This window comes from Microcaecilia unicolor, unplaced genomic scaffold (genome assembly GCF_901765095.1).
Source record: "Microcaecilia unicolor unplaced genomic scaffold, aMicUni1.1, whole genome shotgun sequence".
In the NCBI taxonomy this organism is placed as follows: domain Eukaryota; kingdom Metazoa; phylum Chordata; class Amphibia; order Gymnophiona; family Siphonopidae; genus Microcaecilia; species Microcaecilia unicolor.
This window is the reverse complement of record NW_021963636.1, coordinates 801,030-823,512: the sequence shown is the minus strand read 5'-3', so window position 1 is coordinate 823,512 and position 22,483 is coordinate 801,030. Positions and strand designations below refer to the sequence as shown.

The window sequence follows — 22,483 nt, the reverse complement described above, 5'->3', positions numbered from 1 at the left end:
ATGGGCTTGCAAGAGCATGTCAGCATGACAGAAAATCACTTTTGGGTTCCAGACCGAAAGAAAATCATAGCAAGGTACTAGGTACCTTGTTGTATCATCACCTATCCTATGATATGACTAAGAAAGCACTGACACATTGTACTGGCAATACCAGAGTTTGCAGACAAAGATTTATTAGTGGTTTTTAAGAGATACAGAAATGAAAGGAATTTTGAAACCATCAGCATTATCAAAGTACAAAGAAAACCATTTAGGGTCACTATCCATGTCACAATTTTTCTGTTTGTTCAGTTAATCTCAAGACTGTTTTTTTTAACATCCAATTACAGGAGAAAAATATGAACCGCGGCATTTCCATAACTGCAAAAATGAAAGAGCTACTTATGTAGTGATCCGCCCTTGTAAACTTCTTTACATTGGAAAGACTGCAAAAGCTCTGAATAAAAGAATTATAGAGCACAGAAGTGCCATCAAAAGAAAAGTTATACAAAAGCCGATGGTAGAGCATATGATGGCTATGCAATATAGATTTGAAGAATTAAGTTTCATTGCAAATCCACAAGATAGACACACACTGGAGAGGGGGAGATATGAATCAATTGCTTTGACAGGAAGAACAAAGGTCCATTTTTAAGTATAACACTATGAGGGGCATTTTTGATATGAAATCTAAATCCAACTTAGGATATTTTGCTGAAAATGTTCAGAATCCAAGTGGCAAATATAGCGATTTTCAAAACAGCAAAATGTCTCCCCCCCCCCCCCCCCCCCGAAAATGGCCACTTGCTAGATGTTTTTGTGCTCTGTGCATTTACCTTTTTGGTCAATTTTTCGGGAAAAAAGTTCAAGTGAAAAATGAATAAAATCAAGCCACTGGGATGTAGGGCACTGCAGTGGATGTCAAGTAAAAGGTCCCAGGTACACATCTCACCCTTACCCCCTTATACTGTATGGTGAGCCCTCCAAAACCCACCAAAAACCTACTATACCCAAGTGTACACCACTACAATAGTCCTGCAGGTGTCACCCATAGAAGTTTTTGGTGAATTTAGAGCTATAGACGATAGTAGGTTTTTGGTGAATTTTGGAGGGATCACACTTTTCATCACAAGTGTAACAGTTAGAGTAGGATGTGGAGAGTGGGATATGAGCCTGGGCCCTCTTCTCTAAAGTGCAGTGCACTGACAGCTGCTCCAATAGGACTGGCTATAACATCTGAGGCTGTCAGAGGCTGGTATATGTACTGCTTCTTTCACATCTTTGGGGGGTGGGTGGGAAGGGGGTCAGTGACCACTGGGGGAGTCATTTCTCTATTCCTCCAGTAATCATCTGGTCGTTTAGGGCACTTTTTGTGGCTTAGTTGTTATAAAAACAGGTCTAGCTCAAAATGTCTGAGTTTTAGTCCTGAACCTTTTTTTTTTCGATTATGGCAGAAAAACGACCAAGTGTTAGGAATGATGTAACCCAGCCCCTGACATGCCCCCTTGTAATTTGGATGCACTTCAGAAGAACTGTATAGATAAATATATGTAAAATAGATTTCAACAATAGCGATTTGAACATTTTGGCAAGCAAAAAGTCCAAATGCTGCTTTATGTCACTTTTTAAATGTTTTTCTCTTTCGAAAATGAGTCCCTCTGGTGCTCATTTTCAAAGAACACTGATTTACAAAGTTTCATAGCCTCTATGTCTCCTAGGGCCCAATGCACAAAAGCAGCTGTAAAATACGGCAAGTCACAAACAATGATCAATAGGGGATTGCATGCAAATGAGCTACACTGAAACCTCTTTGTGCATCGGTCGCTATATGCAACTCCAAGCTGTCAAATGCACTGGACAGCTCCCGATCCAGACCCGACCCAATCACTCCCTGCCAACCTCCCCATACCCCCTAGGAACAAACATCTGGCAGTCCAGTGGACCCTCAAACCCTCCCCTGCACCCCCTCCTGGCCCCCCACGTAAGCAAATCCCCCCTCCACCTCCGAAGAATGGCCCTGGTGGTCTAGTGAACCAGAGCCCCCTGTGCCTCCTTCCCGACCCCCCCCCCCCCAAAAAAAAAAAGCAACAATAGTTCTGGTGGTCTAGTAACTCCTTCCCTTCCTTCCCATACCTGAAAAAAATGGAGGCAGGAGGTCAGGAACAACACCTCCCACCCTACTGCCTTGGGGCCTGCCCTGCACAAAATGGTGACACCCAGCTCCAACCTGGTACACTAGACCACCAGGGCCACTCTTGCTTTGAGTGGGGGGGGGGGGTGGATTTGTTACTTGGAGGGTATGGGGGGCATCAAGGTCCACTGGACCAGCAGGGAACTTTGATGAGTGGGGGTGTCAGGAAGGGAGAGCTAGGGAGCATAAGCTGGCAGCCTTTGCAGATGCCTGTTTGTGTTTCTCTTCCTCTTCCGACAGCTCCAGAGCAGTTGTAAAATTAGTTCATTAGAGCTAGGCGCTCTGGATCTGAGCATTGCCCAGAATGCTCATTAAAATACTAATGACCTGGACCCAGAGGGGAGGAGTTTCAAAATGGCGACACGCTGTGATCACGGCTAAGACTTCTCGGAAGACCTGTGGGAAAACTTCTTTATACATCAGCGAAAATGCCCCATACTAAGCGAAAAGGGATGGGGTCAAGGCTGGAGCCAGGACTTCTTCCCCTATACAGCAAACTATCGAGAAGTTCACTGTGAGAACGCCAGATCAGATAACCGGGAGGTGCCCTGCTGTCTCCTTAGTGGGAGAACTCCGAGACTTAGGGCTGGATGTCACACTTTCGTCCCCGGATCTCAATCCACCGCCTCCACCCGAAGGCCCCCTCTCCCAGGTGGGAACATCCGAATCGGAAGTAGATGAAGGACTTTCCCAAGAAAGAGGCTCTGTCGAGGGGGGAACCGACTGAGGTTTGAGGCCTTCGTGCCAGCAAACTCAACATAGAGTTTCTGTACGGAAACCGGATAGGGTGACAGAGAGCATTTGGGAAGCTCTCTAACAACTAGATACCAAGCTGACCAACTCGTCGGAAGAAATTGCCACACTTGTGAGTACTGTCGATATACTTACTAAATCACTCGATGTTATTACAAATGACTCTAAAACCCAAATTTCAGAGCTTAAAACTGAGATGCAAAAATTACAAGAATCCTCAACTATGTTAATAAAAGATAATGGTTTGATCCACAGAAAAATTGAACAGATTGAGAACTATAACTGCAGACTCAATTTAAGATTTTTAAATTTTCCTAAAGCATTGGGGATTACTCCTTTGGATGCCTTTAAAAAATACCTTATAGAGGTTTTGAAATATTCCCGATTCAATACCTCCAATAAATCGTATATACTACATTCCAAAAAAGAAGAATACAGAATCGGATTTGAATTTGGAGCCACAATTACATAAAAAGGATGGACAAAATTTAAATTTGATGATTATTCTAGAGACATCAATAACGGAGGATTCCGAAAGGTTGACTATCAGGCACATTTTCAAAGCACTTAGCCTCCCAAAGTTCCATAGAAACCTATGGAACTTTGGAAGGCTAAGTGCTTTGAAAATATGCCTATTTGTATACTTTTTTTTTATTGTAAGCCATTTTAAAACTTTGCTGTGTTAAGCAGTATATCAAATTAAAAAGTAACAAGACACTTACAAGGAAACTACAATAAAAAAAAAAACAGCTGTTCCCACCACAAGCATTTTTGCTGCAGTTGCACTGACCTCACTACATCTGGATGGGCTGGCCACATAACTTTTAAGCAGATTAATTTCTCCTGTTCAGATAAGGTCACCATCCTAAAGCCAATCTCTCCTCTCTGCGAGAGTTGAGTTTATCTTCACCCCAATTTCTTGCAGAGGAAGACAAGTCCCTTGAGATTTCTAGTTCTTTAGTGTCACCTACCCCCCCCCCCCCCCCCCCGGCATGGACAATAAAAAAAATCACCATGAACTACTACTAAAAAGGACCACACTATATCCAAAATCTCTCTATGTAGTAGACTGTATATCTTAGAACATGCTAATCCTATGATTTCCAAGATTTAAAAAACACCTGAAAAATGATATTTATTTTTACTTGTTTATTTGGATTTTGCTCACACCTTTTTCAGTAGCAGCTCAAGGTGAGTTACATTCAGGTACACTGGGTTTTTCTCTGTCCCTGGAGGACTCACAATCTAATTTTGTATCTGAGGCAATGGAGAGTTAAGTGTCTTGCTCAAGATCACAAGGAGCAACAGTGAGATTTGAACCGAGAATGAAAAAGGTCAAATCTGTCACAAAATTTTAACAAATTCCCTTTCTTCCCCTCCTCCCCCCCAAACGCCTATAAAGGGAATACAAAAGAAAGAAATGCTCTTTGTGCAATCTGGTAAACCGCAAGTTCAATTCCTTGGGCTGTCTTCTGATCCACATGCTGACTGGGGACACTTCACAAACAATGTTCATGGCCCCTTGGTGCAAGCCACCTCAATTACTGCTCAGTGATGATAACTATCATCTGAAGTTTGGATGCAAATGTACCATGTTCTGGAACCAATCATCTCTGGTCCACAGTTGAGGACTGTCACTGCAGTGACTAGACTAGGAAGTCAACTAAAAATAAGGTGTGGGAAACAAAGCTAGTTGCACAAAAGAAGCACCTAGAAGTGCAGTTCAAACAGAGATCAGGTCCAACAGAGCTGAAAGAATAAAGGAAACCGGAGGAACCTGCTCAGTGTGAAAACAAACTAGAAAGTAAAGTTACTTACCTGTAGCAGGTGTTCTCTAAGGACAGCAGGCATATATTGTCACATGTGGGTGACATCATCCATGGAGTCCGTTGCGGACACTGCCATAGTGCACTCTCACTTTAAAACTTTGAGGCAGTGCCCCCACTGCACATGCGCAGGAGTCTTCCTGCCTGACACTTGAGCACAAGACCAGCAGTATAATATTAAAGCTAAGAAAACATTTCTAAGAGAAGGTGGGAGGCATATGAGAATATGCCTGCTGTACTCGGAAAATACTTGCTACAGGTTAAGTAACTGTTTTCTCTGAGGACAAGCAGACATGATATTCTCACATGTGGGACTCACTAGCTACAAAAAATTTTTTTTCTTGGGAATAAATGCAAACCAAACAAAAAAACAAAAAAAACTCAAACACATCCACCAATATGGTTTGAAAACATGAGAAAATCCAAAATCAAATTATTTTTATAACTGAGGAAAAAAGATCTCAGTAGTCGTGACCTCACCATCTAAGGATATGTTCAATAGCCTATCACATGGTTGCTAAATAACAACTCCTTTATCAATCATTGGCCTTAAAAACCTCCATATTTTTTACAGGTGCGCTGAAAAATGATTCTATGCACACCAAAAACACGCATCTACATTACCGCAGGCCATTTTTCAGCGTGCCTTTGTAAAAGGGCCCCATAATTAGGAAAAGAGATTTTTAAGATATAGTTTTGAAGCAATATATGAGTGTTTCACTTTGTAATTCTTAGAAAGAATTTGAGCTTTAAGAGCCATCACAGTGTCTATTGATGTACAGTAATAGCTTGCGATTATCCCCTAAAAGTGAAAAGGCAGGACACCGTTGGGACATATGACAAAGAATTTGGTGATGATATCTGAAAAACAACTCAATTGTTTCTTTGATCTGAAAAATATATCAATATGAATTTGTTGAAACGCAGTACTTGAAAAAAATATTTATTTGCAGTTGAAAAATAAAGTGCAACATAAAATTATGGAGGCTTTTTACACCAATAATTGATGGAGGAGTCATTATTTAATCACCATATGATGGGCTACTGAACACAGCCTTAAGTGGTGAAAACATGACTACTGAGGTTTTTTCCTCCATTATAAAAATAAGATAATTTTGGATTCACTGATGTTTTAAAACTATATTGGTGGATCTAGACTCACTAACTGACAAGCTCACAAATATAATAATTATCATGGTAACAAAGGAGAAAGTGAACCTGATGGGAAAAAAAGTGCTGGAAGGTAGAGGTGATAGTCAAGTAGTAAAAAGATTTTGCCGCCTTGCAAATTTCTTCAATGAAGGCAGAGCAGAAATGGGCTACTAAAGCTGCCATGGCTCTTACATTGTAAACGATGACACAACCATGAAGGATCAGCCCAGCCTGAGCATACATGCGGAAATACAGTCAGCTAAGTAGATATCATACACTTAGTGATGGATATCCATAATCTGTTAGGGCTGAAGGATACAAAAAGCTGGGACAACTTCCTAAGAGGTTTTGTACACTCCAGATAGTATGCTAGAGCACACCTGCAGTCTAAAGTATGCAGTGCTGCTTCTCTTAGTAAAGAAGACAGGAAGTACAATCTACTGATTGAGGTGGAACTCCGATACTACTTTGGGGATGAATTTGGGGTGGGTTCAAAGGACAACACTGTCATGGGAGAACATGGTGTAAGGTAACTAGGGTTTGAAGTTCGCTTATTCTTCTGGCAGAAGTAAAAGCTACTAAGAACACTACCTTATATGTGAGGAATTTTAGAAAACAGGAATGAAGTAGTTCAAAAGGTGATTTCATGAGAACTGTGAGGATGACACAGATCCCAAACCACAGGTGTTGGGGTTTGGTATGAAATAAATCTTTCATGAATCATACTATCAAGGGATGAACAAAAACTGGCCTACCATCAACCTTGAAGAGAAACGCACTAATGGCATTCAAGTATACTCTGAGTTAGTTTTGAGGCCAGAATCTGAAAGATGGATAGTCAGAGAGCTTCTAGCAGAACTGAGTACTCTGGCTGCACACCAGAGACCTCTCTTTCACTTGAACCATTTCTGTGTAGGTGGTTTCCCTCGAGGCTAGGAGAATTCTAGAGACTCCTTCAGGAAGATTTAAGGAATGTAAATTTATGCTGTCAGGAACCAAGCCGTCAGGGCCAGAGAGCAAGGGTCTGCGTTATTAGGGTTGGAAAAGGATCTAAAATCTCAACGGTTCTTTGGACGATAACTCTAGAAGAGGGAACCAGATTTCTTGTTGCCAGTAGGGTGCAATCAGAATCATGGTCCCCTGGTCTCAATGCAGTTTGAGAAGTTTTTTCTACGAGAGGTAGTGGGAAAAAGGCATATAGAACATCTCTTCCCCAGTGGAGGAGGAATGTATCTGGGGCATATCCTGGAACAAAAGCAGGGAAGTTTGTTGTTCTGAGAAGTGAACAGGTCTATGGCTGGTATCCCCACTGCTGGAATATTCGACAAACTACAGAACTGCTGAGGGACCATATGTGAGGCTGAAGGACTCTGCCCCTATAAATTTTAAGGTCTGAACCAGTTGATGTGATTTGGGATAACTGATCACAAACCCGAGGAGTTCTAGGAGCCTGAGGGAAGAGAGAATAGAGCATTTTCCATCTCACAGATAGGCTGCAGAGAATACCTTCTCCTGCTTTAGACTTAGCCTGGCCTCAGAATGACATCCTATAGTATATCTCCTATCAAACTGAGCTCTCTTTTTCATCAAGCACTGCCATTTCCTCCCCTCACCCTCCCCACTGACAGTTTGAACTTCGTGGGTGTGGCTTGGATCTCTTTCAGGGAGAGAAAACTAACAACTTATAGCAGCAGCTTCAGAGAGCATTTTCCATCTCACAGATAGGCTGCAGAGAATACCTTCTCCTGCTTCCACCCACCCTACCCCTCTACCCACCCACCCCTAGAGTGACATGTCTTATATAACCTCCCTATCAACCCACTCATTACTTTACCTCACCCATTTCTATTCTTCTATCACCTTCTCCCACTACTCCAACCAGAGTTACACCTAATCACACTGACCACCCTTCAACATCTTCTGTCCTTCTGTGACTGTTCTCTTGTGCTTGACTGCTTAAATATTTTAAATTTAAATGCTTTACTTTTTGTCTATTAGATTGTAAGCTCTTTGAGCAGGGACTGTCTTTCTTCTGTGTTTGTACAGCGCTGCGTACACTTTGTAGCGCTCTAGAAATGTTAAATAGTAGTAGTAGTAGTAGAATGGAGATGTGTGCCAACTCCCAGGAGGCTGCCTTGATTAACCAGTGGTCTAGGTAGGGGAAGATGTGTACGCCTTAGTTATGAAGCGTTGCAGCTACTACTATCAGGCACTTTGTGAAGACTCAAGGAGCTGCAGGCAAGCCAAATGGGAAGACCTTGTATTGATAATGCAGAGTCTCACAGAGGAAGTGGAAGAACTTTCTGTGCGCAAAGAAAATAGGTATGTGAGTGTATGCCTCCTTGAGATCCAGAGAGCAAAGCCAGTCTTTCAGATGTATAATGGGAAAAAGTGATTACAGGGAAAACATGCAAAATATTTGAGTAGAAACTTGTTTACATCTTGTACATCAAGAACTGGTTGTACTCCCCCGCCCCCCCTAATCTTTCTTGGTACGAAAAAGTGTCTGGAATAGAATCTTGATCCCTGTCTGATGGAGGAACTGGTTCTATTGCATTCTGCTGGAGGAGGGTCGAGAGATCCTCTCTAAGTAGTGCCATTTGGAGGGAGTTGAAATGAGACACTATTGGTGGATGGTCAAGAGATCTCCCCCCCCCCCCCCCCCCCAACGCAGAGTGTATCCATGCTGTCTGATATGTAGCACCCAATGGTTGGAGGTTATGAGAGACCACCTCTGTTGAAAGAAGGTGAGCTTCCCTCCGACTGGTAGGTCACTTGGCATGGACAATTGTACATTGACAATGCTCTCTAGAAAGGCGTCATAAACTGGGCTGTTTAGACAACAGCGTCTGGGATTTTTGACCCCACTGTTGCCTTGAGCGTGAACGTTGAGGCGTAGTCCCTTGAGGTGGAGGAATGTAAAGACACTTAGACATATAGTAATTGGAGAGTTGAAATCCTCCTGCAAATCTTCTAGAAGAGGTAGCAGAAGTCTGTGGCCTGGATTGAGTTTTTATAGTATCTGTATGTTTTTTTAATTAGTCCCAGAAGTACAGAGAGATGGTGATCTGCAAACAATCATAGCAGAAAACAAAACAGAGCAGACCAGCAAAAGTAGAAAAGTGCAATGTATTAAAAGCAGCCAATGTGACCATGTTTCGCCTAACCTGCATCAGGGGTAGAGCTAGAAGGGATTGATGTCACAACTTTCCCCCAAAGCCAAATTCAATCCTCAAACAAACTCAGCAGTCTCCAGACAGAGCAGCAGCAACACTTCCCCCGCTGTTTAATTAGGTCGACCACTTCCTTGACTTTGTCACCAAACAAGTTTTCTCTAAGACAAGGGACATCTGATAGACACTCCTGGACAGCAGATTCGAGGTAGGACCCTGAGCCAGGAAAGGCGTCACATTGCTACTCCTAAGGTGGAAATGCACAAAGAGACAAAGGCATCAAAGGCTTGCCTTGTCAGATATGCACACCAGCTCAGAAGTTTCCTGTGAAGCTTATGGAATTCCTCAGGCTTCTCAGTGGGAAGGAATTCTGCAAAGAAGAGAGTACTCTGTAGTACAGATTCTAAGTAAATTGTGTAAGAAAGTTGATAATCTAACATGCGATTGGTTATCATTGAAGCATGAAAAGTTTTGCTGCTAAGAGTCCAATGTTCTACTTTCTCTTCCTGGAGGAGCTGAAGCATTAGATCTTGCACTGTGAGTGTGTTTTAAAGCAGATTCCACAACTAGGAAATGAGGTGGCAACTGTTTTCTCAAACCCAGTGCACTTCAGAATCATATACATTGTATCAATTTTCTTTGGGGCAACTTGAACTGTCGGTGAAGTCTCCCAGTTTTTGATCATTCATAATTGTATGAAGCAGAACAGTGATTCCTTCTCTAGGAGGAGAGTCATAATATAGAACCTCAAAGAGTTCTGAACGAGGTTCCTCCTCTGTCTCTAATGTGAAAGGCATGGCTTGAGCCATCTCACGGACAAAGCCAGGAAAGGATATACTTTCTGGAAGAGACCTACGTCTCTCAGGTGGTGAAGGTTCACATGAGATGCTATAGGACTCCTCAGCTAAGATGTCCTGTGGGCCCCAAGAGAGGTCCGAGTCTGACTAGTCAAAGTACCGTTCATGGGATATATGTAAAAGAGTCAACTACAGCGTTGGCTCTGCGTCAAGGTTCTTCGAGGCAGATGAGTCTCAGAGATTGGATAAAGTTCCTCTATCAATGTCAATGCGTGCATCAGTCGGGTTCATGCTGCCGCCAATGGTCAAAGCTAAGCTGGCATGCGGGACCCTCTCTTGTGACTCGCTCCCCGATGTATTGATGGGCTGGGCTGAGGCTGGCACAAGCACCCTCTAAAGACTGCATCAAAGCTCCTTCATGAGTTGCCTGGATTTCTTCCTGTAGAGTAGGTATCAGGACCACTGAGAAAGGGGTGTGGACATAGCCTGAGTTATAGCCTGTGCAGGTGTAGGCGATCTCGAAGGCTCTCGACGAGGAATAAGTCAGAGAGGAGGAGAGCAGTCACAGCAGCATTGTCATATCCTGTGCATCGAGGACATCAATGCAGGGGAGATGTGGGCATAAAGAAAAAATATGAGAAGAAATGTCCTGAAAAAGGAAAGGCATCAAAATAGAAAAGTTTGATATGCTAAGGAGAGATTGGAAACCAAACCTCTCTACTCTGTGGAAAACGTTAGACTGCTCGGGCATTGGGCAAGAAGGCACCCTGTGCATGCACGATGGGGGCAACGTCTCAAACTTTTAAAGTGACGGTGCACTATGGCAGTGTCTACACCAGGCTCTGTGGATGACGTTACCCACCTGTGAGAATATCATACCTGCTTGTCCTCTTGAGAACTTGTAGTATTCTGGGAATAGAAAATGATTTTTGACATTTATTAAAGTTCAAGTAATGTAGTCTCTCTCATTATGAATTCTTGTATAGTAAACAAACTTGGTTATCAAGAGTACCACAATACTCTTTCTTCTTTATCGTCCCTTTTCACCAGGAGGAAACATAATGCTTGAAATAATTCTGATTGCTACCGGTTGTTGAGAAGATTCCTCCAATGATGCCACAGAGCCTTTTCATAAGGAGGAAACATAATGCCTGAAATAATTCTGATTGTTACCTGTTGTTGAGAAGATTCCTCCAATGATGCCACAGAGCCTCACTAAGAACTTCCAGAACGGCATGTGGACCTCTGTCACAGTCACCATAAGCGAACTGATATCATATTTCATAAATATTCCTGATACCCCATGGCTGCCAGAAGCATGGTTAATCACACGTTCCTAAACGGACAAAGAAAATGCTGTGTTAGCATGCCCAAAATACAGGGGCCCTTTTACTAAAGCGCATTAAAACCTAATGTACACTTAGCACAGGAAAAATAGGCTACTACAAATTGCATTAAAGCGCATATTAACTATTTTTGAAAAATATTTTTTGAGGGGGCATGTCATGGTCGTGGAAGCATTAACCAGTTAGTGCATTTATATTAACGCGTGCTAACTGGATAACACAGGGTTAACGAAGGAGGATTTAGGAGGCGGTGAGCACTCTCATGTTAATTCCTTGCAAGTGCCATGTGCTAATGGGAACATTAGCACATAACCTGCAAAAAAAAAAAGCCTGATTTTAATCAATGGTAAATCTGGGATTAGCATATGGGAAAGTCCTGCATTAAAACGTGCTAAACTCAGATTTCACAGCACCTTAGTAAATGGGCCCTACAGTTTGTTTGTTGTTTTAAACCTCTGGACATCCTTTTGTAGGCGGGCCACAGTTAAGAGTTCCATTAGAACCATTTTCCTTAAATAAGTACTCCAAAGATCCAATGATGGGGTTACTTGAGATTTCCAGTGCTTGGCCAGAACCCTGTGAGCTGAAATAAAACACATGTGAACTTCTCTGTCCAAAGCACAGCTCACTCCACCAGCCTCCAAAAGGAACACTTCAGGAGTCAGAGCACAATCTTGGCCAAAAATAATAGCCATTTCCTGGTCTACCTTATCTCAGAAGGCCTTAGCCAACGGAAAAGTCCACCAAAGATTAAATTACGTACCCCAATCCCCACACCCCCTTCAGCAGAGGTTAAAGTACTATTAATTTTATGTAATTTAACTGGGGAAAAGTACCACCTTAATAACATCTTTAAATTAGCTTTCTCAATACTAGCCGCTACAGAATATTTATGAGCCTGGAGCAAATATCCCTCCACTGCGCCTCAGAAAACTCAAGACTCAGATCCTTTTCCCAGTCTAGCATATAGAGAAGCTTGGAGAACCCAAGGGAAATCAGCAAAGCATAAATTGCAGAGATCAAACCCTTACACCCACTATGAGAAACCTATTCATAGATTGTTGCCATACTGTAACCCACTCCCTTCTGATATACAAAATGTCTAACCCTTAAATACTTATAAAGAATCCCTATTAGGAATCCCAAATTCTTGTTACAATTGGGGAAAAGATCTCATACTTGTACCCTCAATAAGCTGAAAAATATATTCCAAGCCAAATATCTCCCACCCTATATTGTACCCCTTCCCTTTAGATCCATCCCACTGCACCTCCCAATTGAAAGGTGCCAATAAGTGCCTGCCATCTTCACTACTCCCTTCACCTTGTCCCAAAATCTTACGCCAGAGTGTGAACAGATGCCGCATAAATGGGTTAGCAATCTCCTGGGATGCCTTGAGCTCCCTTCTCATTCACATTAAATATCTCAAACTTACATTCCCCAAGAAAACTTTGCTCTAAGTGCACACACCACTTACTCTCACCCTCTGCTTGCCAGTCCCAAAGATGTCAAATATGTGCCACTTTATAATGCCAGTTTCATCAAATCTGGAATCTCCTCCTCTCTATATACAACATTAAACACCATGATAAGCACAGAGACCAGTTGAGGCATAAACGTTTTATAGAACCCAGCTGAGAACCCATCCATTCCCGGGGCCATGACTTAATAATAGAATAAACCTCTCGGGGGGTAATATCTGCTTCAAGTAAATCTCTATTCCCATCCGAATCTGTTCAAGTAAATCTCTATTCCCAACCAACAAACAGCTCAAAGAAACATTAGCCAAACAACTAGATATAGCTTCTGATGTTACTCCACTCTCTTGACTATACATCTACTATAATAAAACGCACCCTCAACGTTCTGAAGCCATCTGACGTCACTCCCAGGCTGAAGGGTTCGTGGATTCATGGTGGTGAAGCCATCCCACTCACAACGTCTCTCTGCCCTGCCCTCACGTCAAACGTTATGACGTCAAGGGCGGATCTATAACAATGAAGGGATCGCTCGAACCACCCGACCACGCCCCCACCCACACAGATGTCACTCTCTTCCTCCAACGCTGCCACTTCAACGCCCCTCCCGTTCCTCCCACCGACTTCAACAATCACCCCTACCTCCAATTTCAACACCCCCCTCCCTTCGCGTTACTGCCCCCCCCTGGCACGAACCTGAGGACAACACGCTTTCCTGCGGAAAACATCCCCCAAAGCCTCTGGCCGCTACCCGCCCCAGGTTGCTCGCACACCCACCGATGCCACCGCTACGCCCACAACTTCGCCACTCCACCCGCCCCCCCCTTCCTAGCAACGGACCACGTCCCCTCCAATGAACGAACACTGCCTCTCATATCACTTCTCTTCGGGTCTTCTTCCCTCCCTGTGTCCCGCCCTTCCGGAAATTACGTCACAAGAGGGCGGGACACAAGGAGGGAAGACGACCCGAAAGGAAGCGAACTGCTGGGCTGGCGAGGCATACTGCGTGCAGCACTAGACCGGAGCTTCTGTGGGACAAGAAAGAGGTTGGTGGGCTAGGGATGGAAATGGTGACCGCCGATCTCAGGGGCAGGGGCGACTGGAGAGCTCAGGGGGAGGGGCATGGATGGCCTGGCCTGCTGCGTGCAGCACTTTATAACGGGGGTAAGACGCGGGGGGGGGGGGGGGGGGCGGTGACCGGCGATCTCGGGGGCAAGGGCAACTGCAGAACTCAGGGGGAGGGCCATGGATGGGAACAGAAAGGGAATGATGGTGGACATGGGGTTCATGGGGACAGATGCTGCATGGCAGGGCAATGTAGGAGAAAAGGCAGAGAAGTCAGGGAGCACTCTGGAACTGGGAGGGAGAGAGGACCCTCCAACTGTGACGGACGAAGGGATCCAGAAACAGGGACGGAGGATCATCAAACACAGAGGGAAGGAGCTGGAAGCTGGAGGGAGGGAGTGGGGGACCAGGAACTGGGAAGTAGGGAGGGACCAAACATGGAACTGGGAGGCAGGGACGGCCATGGAAGAGGGGGGGGGGGGAAGTGGGGAGTGACAACAACCCTGGAACTGGATGGACCACACAACTGGAAGGGAGTGAGGAGAAGGGAGGGGGGACCCTCCCCCCACAGACTCTCATTATCACACACACTCTCTCTCTCTCACACACACCCAGTCTCACTCACTCTCTGTCACACACACACACTCGCATATTCACTCTCTCTCTCATACACTCACTCTCACACACACTCTTTCAGACATACACACTCTGAGGAAACACCTTCCTAGCGCCCGTTTCATTCGTTTCAGAAACGGGCCTTTTTCACTAGTATACTTATACAACTGTATGAATCATTGCTGTATATCCCCCTATTTATACAAGTACGCCCCATTCACTCCTTTAAAGCATAACATAGCTAATTATTTCTAGCGTTGGTTTAGACGCCTAGCCAACCATCTACTTATTTCCAAACACAAAGTACATTTGTTGTGATACTTGTAGTTTATGTGCAAGATCATCGCACTGCAAGCAATGAAGTGCATCCCTTAATTGTTGTAATTTAGCATACACTAGTTTGGTACCCAATTGCTTTTGTTGAGCCTCATATACTGAAATTTGCTGATATAGCTCCCGCTCCCTAGCTATTTTTTCCTTCTTACTACTACTACTATTTAGCATTTCTATAGCGCTACAAAGCATACGCAGCGCTGCACCCTACTTAATAAAGGCCCCCCCCCCCAAATTATCACTTTGAGACCTTCCCACACTATTCCATCCCTCACCAACCCATTATCATTAAGCTCCAAATAATTATAAAGCTCCTTTTGTATGATCTGACCACACCTGTGGTGCTATACCTGCAAATTAGCTTCCGAGTCCCAAAAGGATCCCCCCAAGATCAGATCGATCTGAGAATAAGTATTATGCTGGGAAGAGTAAAAAGAGTAGTCCCTGTCAAAGGGGTGATGGCCCCGCCAAAGATTAGCTAGTTGGTACTCCTTCATGAACCATGCCAAACCTATATGGGCACATTGTGCATTATTCACTCCTCTAAAGGATTTATCCAAACTTGCATCAATCACTAAATTAAAATCCCCACCCATAATCAAAGAGCCCTCAAACTCACCCTTTAGAAAAATTTTCAAATGCGTCCAAAACTAGGAAGACTGGTCACATAGAGCAAAAATGTTCACAACATCTCCTCGCCAACTTCACTCTTAAGGAGCAAAACCCTCCCCCTCAATATCCTGCTCTATGTTTTGTGCTTTAAAAGGAAAATCTTTCCCCACAAGTATAGCCACCCCTGCTATCTTCTTAGTGGTAGCATTAGAGCTAAATACACTTGAGCATATTTTTTATCCCAGAGAAGTTTTTCTGTTTTTCTAAGAAAAAAAGTCTCTTGGATCAGAGGAATGTCACCGTTCAATCTAGCTAGGTCTTTAAACAATAAGCCCCTTCTGCAAGGGGAATTTAACCCCTTTGACATTATAGGATACCAATTTGCAATTATAATCCCGTATCATACGAGTACCCCCTCTACCGTCCTCCCAAGCCCATCCTTCCCCTCTACCCCTTGAAAACCCTGAAGTCCCTCCCCTGCTCCATCATCCTGACCCACAAGGGACAGCCAGGACAAAATAAAAGGGTAGTCAACCCAGCACTGGGGATTTGCGAATGGTACCCCATGCAATCCCTTCATTCTCCCCATCCCCACCAACTCCCAGCTCCCATTCAGTCTGCACCACCATAAACACATAACTATACCCCCTCAAATACTCATGCAAACACTCACACTCCAAAGCCCTCCTAATGAAACACCACGTACAAAGTTCACCAGAACACACATGAAAATCTAGTGATCAAGACAAAAGAAAACAAAGAAAGTTCTTGCAAACTAAGCATAGTCACTTGATAGCCTTCGCCCCTTCCTTCAAAGAGATTCTCTACAATCTCTTATCCTTGCAGACTCGTTGCCATTGAGGTGATAAAACGGCTGCATCAGCAGGCTGAGCCACAGTTCTAGTCTCTTCTGGTAAATGCTCAGCATCGAGAAGGTGCCGCCCATGCCTCTACGGGAGCCTTCACCTTCTTCATAGCACCTCCAACAGTAAACACCAGTGTAAAAGGAAACAGCCAGCTATAGCGATATCCAGCAGCTTGCAGATATTTAGTAACTCCCTGCACAGAGCCCTGTGCCTTTGCAGCCTGCTTGAGGCTAAATTCTGATGTAAGTTAATTTTGGCTCCCTTCCATTGTAAATTAGTTTGCTTCCAAGCATCAATGCATAAAGAGGCAGATGACAATATCCCAAGGGCTACTCTCCACCGGCTTCCGCGGTGCCCTATGTGCACGCTCTAGAGGTGCAGAGGGAAGCTGGTCTCCTGAGCCATGGGCCCCTTGCAATGTCCTGACAAACACCTTGTGTCACTGCCTGACAATCCTTAAAGGCTTCCTCCTCTGGAATACCTCTACTGCAAATATTGCATTGCTGTGAGAGGTTTTCCAAGTTCTCTATTTTCTCCCAAAGTTCAAGTTCACCCTTCTCCATTGTAGTCAACCTAAGTTGAGGATCCACCATGACCTCAGTCATGGCAGCTACTCTGTTTTCCACTTCATCTTGCCGATGGTCTAGTTCCAATATTTATTCCTTTATTCCTGTCAGTGCTTGCTTAATATCAGCCTGTACTGATTGTATTTCAGTCTTTAAGTTAGTAAGGACCTCCACAAAATCCCCAGAAAAGCCCATAGAAGCTGCACAAAATGGATCCTTGTGCTCCTTGTCTGTCTCCCAGGCTGGTCTCTGAGGTTGACCAAGTAGCCACTTTGGAATCCACAACTGCACTGGGTGATCTGGATGAATTCACTCCAGTCTTGGCGCTTGTGAAGCGATAACTCTCCAATTTATGTCTGGTGGACATATCGCTATTTTGGGGATGGGGTTTCACCCAAGTTTGGCGTTCAGAGTACTGATGGAGGGCCAAAAATATGTGCTGCCCCACAGGAGCTTCAGACCCGAGCAGCCCTCCATAGTGGTGATGTCAGCCAGCTTTCAAATATTTTTGATATAGGAGTGAAGGTCATAAAGCAAACAAAAATTGAGAACAGATGATTTCTAACAGAGATGATGCAGGGAAGAGGGATTTAGATTTGTTAAGAACATCCTGGGAAAAGGGAAGCCTGTTCTGAAAAGATGGGCTCCACCTTAACTAGGATGAAACCAGGCTGCTGTGCATAATATTTTATACTATCCCAAACTGCACAAACATGCTCTTGCACAAATTTACACTTGCAGTAAGACAGGTGCAGATATATGAATGTATCTATGCATTTACAAGTCTATTTGAAAAAATGCATACATCTGTCCAAACTATTTCCCCAGTAATATGTATAGTTGCTTCTACTATTTGGGACAGCTACGCTGCCTCTCTCCTTACATCAAGAAGGTAAATCTTATCCCAGTTCTGCATGCCATGATAACATCAAGACTGGATTACTGTAATGCACTATACAACAGTCTGACTACAAAGGGCCTGCACCAGCTCCAGTTGATTCAGAATGCAGCAGAAGGTTGCAACTGACGTGACCACATCACATCATTTTTGCACAAAACTTCATTGGCTACCAGTTCAATACAGGGTTAAATTTAAAACTCTATGTCTGATCTTCAAGGCCCTGAAAGGGAATAGCCCTGAGTACCTGAAGAATAGGATGATCCTCCACACACCGCCAAGGACACTAAGGTCCTCCCAAGGACTATCACTAACCACACCCTCTCCAAAAGACGATACCCGCAAGCGAGCATTCTCTGGAGTAGCCCCCACACTTTGGAATGCGTTGCCTGAATGGCTCCGCTTAACAAAAGACTATCTCTACTTCAGGAAGCAGGTGAAAGCTCGGCTCTTCAACCAGGCCTTCAACTAAGCTACTAGAGTTTGTTTTAAACTACCCCAAGTCCCATCTACTCCCTGTTCAGTGATTGGAGTTCATAAGGGCCTTGCTCAATACACAGATGGTTCTAGCCTACCTACCGGAGACGAGAACTGACAATCTTTTTGCACTCGCGTTCAAAGTTCATACCTCTCAGCAGATCACTGCTCGGCAGATGTTGAGATTGTTGGGCTACATGGCTTCCATAGTGTACGTTACACCCATGATACATCTTCACATGAGATCAGCTCAATGGACCCTAGCTTCTCAGTGGTATCAAGCCACAGGGAACCTGGAAGATGTCATCAAAGTGTCCCCAGAGCTTGTACACTCACTTGAGTGGTGGACCATTCAATCCAATTTGGCTCTGGGACTTCCATTCCAAATTCCTCAGCCACAAATAGTGCAGATGACAGATATTGCCCTTTGCCCTTTATCTTTTCCTCGCCATCCTCCCTCTCCTCACCCCTCCCTATCCCTTTTCTTTATCCTACCTTTGTTTGCCCAGACATGCTCAACTCACTTATTCCTCAAAAACCCACTCTCACTACGTTTACTACAGCTTATAATATTCTCCTTAAAGATTTTGTGATTGTAATTATTTACTATGTAAGCCGCATTGAGCCTGCAATGTGTGGGAAAGCGCGGGGTACAAATGTAATAATAATAATAATAGAAGAAGTAACTAACTTGTTAGTATTACTCACACACACGAGTGACTCGGTCTGCACATACTGCAGCAGGACATGTTTACCCATGCCTACCCTGAGATAATATTTAATCATCTCTCTGACCTCATGTGCAACTTTCTTTAAATCAGTCACCTTATTTTTTAACTCTTTTTACTCTCTTACCTATCTATATGTTACATCTTTGCTTTACCCTTCACTATCAATTAAAATGTTCTATTATGTATTGTGTTGACATTTTTAGTATATCACGCCATACTATGTATTATTTGAATATTTTTACTGCCTATTGTTCATGTTTGATCTATTCTTACTGTACACTGTCTTGAGTGAATTCCTTCAAAAAGGTAGTAAATAAATCCTAATAAGTTTATCCTGGTCAAGGTTGTTTTTCTTTAGTAGAGGGCGAACCACTGCCCTTTTTAATGCTGTTGGTAGTTGCCCATTAGAAAGAGAGGTGTTCACAATTTTTGTGGCACCTTCTATAAGGCCCATACTTGCCTGCTGCACTATCTTTGATGGGCAGGGATTTAAGGAGCAGGTAGTTGGTCGAAGGTCTCTTAGGATTTTTTCAAGGCTCTCCTGTGTCATTAGGTTAAAAGTGTTCCATCTGTCTCTGTTAGGAGGAGGCGAGTTTGTGCACCCCTGGTTGACTGGTTGGGCACTGGGTGGGATTGCCGGTAAATCCTGGTGGATACTTTTAATTTTGTTGGCAAAGTATGCAGCAAAATCATTGCAGTTCAGTTTAGACTGGGCAGGCTGGTTCTGTTGTGGGGGCTGCAGTAGGCTGTTTACTATACTGAACAGCTGCTTGGTTGAATTGGCAGCCTGTGCAATGCATTGAGAGAAATACTGTTTTTTGGTTGTTGTGAAGGCTTGGCGGTACTTTGCCATGTGCTTCCTGCAGTTTTGCCTGTATTCATCCAGGTGAGATTTGCGCCATCTCCTTTCCAGTTTTCATCTTTCGCGTTTAAGGATCCGAAGTTCTGGAGAAAACCAAGGTGAGTGTTTGTGAGTGGGGCATAAGACCTTTTTTTAGTGGAGCTGTTTTCTCTAAGGTCTTGGCTAAGTGTGTATTCTAGATGTCAACTTGTTCTGACACTGTTGTCTTTTCATCTACATGTGGATAGTCCAAGCCCTCTAGGAAATTCTCAGCGGTCCGCTTTTTTGATCTCCTTCCAAACTCTGGGCGGTGCCATTTGTTTCAGGTGGTCACTTAGAGAGAATTTAATTAGAAAGTGGTCTGACCATGATATGGGTGCATTGAAATAACACACTACCAACGCCATCGCTGGAGGAAGTGGTTTCAAGATCTCCAAGGACACTGCTTCTAATGCCCCAGTGAAATTGATATGCAGGATAAATGACGATGCGGTAAGGAGCTCCGAAATGGCAGTCTGTCTGTAGGGGAGAGCTTGCTGGGACTCTGACAGAAAGTCCCTTAGTTTCCCCCTACGCTTTTTCCCAATACATAGAAAAACCTTTGAGCACCAGATACCACGTTTTCCCCTCAGGATGCCATCTGGGTTTCTACTTGCAACTATTTTGTGGTAGGAAAGCTCAAGACTGGATTGCGTCTAGAAGTGCTCCAATAAATTGGATGGATGGAGTTAAAGTTGCTTTTTCCAGATTCAGGATAAATCCTAGAGATTAAAGTGTAGTCATGGTGAGATGTAGAGAGTCCAATAAATCCTGATTGGATTGTGCAGAGATAAGCCAATTGTCTAAGTGTGGAAATACAAATGTCCCCTTAGATAAGCTGCTACCACAGCTTTGTAAACACTCTGGGTGCCAAAGAGCGTCCAAAAGGAAAGTCTTTGAATTGAAAGTGGACATTCTGAAAGGTGAAATGTAAGCAATTCCAAAGGTGAGGGTGAACGGGGATGTGCGCATATGCATCCTTGAGATCCAGAGCTGTTAGCCAACTGTTTTGGGGCAGAAGTGGCAAGACTGATGGAACCAGGCTGCTGGTGCTAACCTTTATAAAGGAGATAAAGCACCTTTTAAACTATAACGGGGGGAGGGAGTCGACAGTTGCCAATACCTCCCCACAACTCGAAATTGCATCGACAAGAATTAACCATCCAAACTTAACAGGACACCTTAACACAATCCTATTCTACAGGCCTCCAGGAAAATGGCAAGACTCCCAAACACAACTCATGGATTTCATCTCGAACTCCTGCGTATCTGCCTCAAACATCCTTATACTAGGAGACATCAACCTACACATAGAAGATGACACCTTACCAAACACACGAGAATTCAAAGAATTCCTAAAACTCTGGGAACTGCAAGCACCCAACATGCTACCAACCCACGAAAAAGGACACACACTAGATATCATAACGAACAAATTCGAATCGGACTCAACTATCATACTCACTGACACAAGATGGACACCCACATTATGGTCAGACCACCATAAAGCAAATGTCACTCTTTGCTGGCGAAAAACACATTTAAACACGACCAATAAACGTGAGCGAACAACATACACAACGAGAGGAAAAATAGACCCCACAACATTCTGGCAACAGATCTACCAGAACGAATGGACAACGAACGCTGACACCATCCAATTACTCCAAGAATGGGACGACTTATGTACAACAACATTAGACAAAATCGCCCCAATCCAAACCAGAACATCACACAGGAAAAAAGCAAACCCATGGTTCACCGAAGAGCTGAAAAAACTTAAAACGCAAGTCAGAAAACTAGAACGAGCTTGGAACAAAAAGAAAGACGAACAAACACTAAACGATTGGAAACTACTTCGGAGAAAATACAAATACACCATAAAACAGACAAAAAGACTACATTACAAAACAATAATAGGACCCAACTACAAAGACACACACAAACTCTTTAACCTCGTGAACAAATTGCTAGATACCACACCAGTTACAAACAACGGCAAAGATATGCCAGACGTCGACAACCTTGCGAAGTACTTCAAGGAGAAAATTATACTACTACGACACAAAATACCCGCTAGTCCTATAGAATACGCCACTCTTCTGGACTGTCTAGATCCAGAAGAAGGAACACACCCAGCAGACAGAACCTGGACCGAATTCGAACTACTATCAGAAGACCTCATCTCTAAGACTCTCAAAAGATATGCCAAATCCAATTGCAAACTAGACACATGCCCAAATAGCCTCATGAAATCTTCTCCTCAACAATTCATAATAGACCTAACGAACCATATAAACTACATGCTACAAAACGGACTCTTCCCAAAAGAAAAAGGAAAAATCTTACTCACCCCAATTCCTAAAGATACAAAGAAAAACACAAGCGAAATAACCAACTACAGGCCAGTAGCATCCATACCACTAATAACCAAGATAACCGAAGGAATGGTAACCAAACAACTCACAAACTATCTAAACAAACATTCAATACTGCACGATGCCCAATCAGGATTCCGGTCGAACCATAGCACTGAAACAGTATTAGTCACCCTTATGACTAAATTTAAACAAATAATAGCAACTGGCAACAATATACTCCTACTACAATTTGACATGTCAAGCGCATTTGACATGGTCGACCACGGAATCCTACTACACATACTGGAATACTTTGGCATTGGAGGAAATGTCCTGAACTGGTTCAAGGGGTTCCTAACCTTGCGTTCGTATCAAGTCACATCAA

General features: G+C 43.6%; 1 protein-coding gene across 1 annotated transcript in view; it reads right to left on the bottom strand.

Moving 5' to 3' along the window:
* Positions 1-22,483, bottom strand: part of LOC115459528 (endoplasmic reticulum-Golgi intermediate compartment protein 2-like) — a 405,254-nt gene that overhangs the window by 34,604 nt on the left and 348,167 nt on the right. Inside the window, exon 13 of the mRNA XM_030189342.1 lies at positions 11,045-11,207. Coding sequence (XP_030045202.1) covers positions 11,045-11,207 — 163 coding nt within the window. The remainder of the gene's footprint in view (positions 1-11,044; positions 11,208-22,483) is intronic.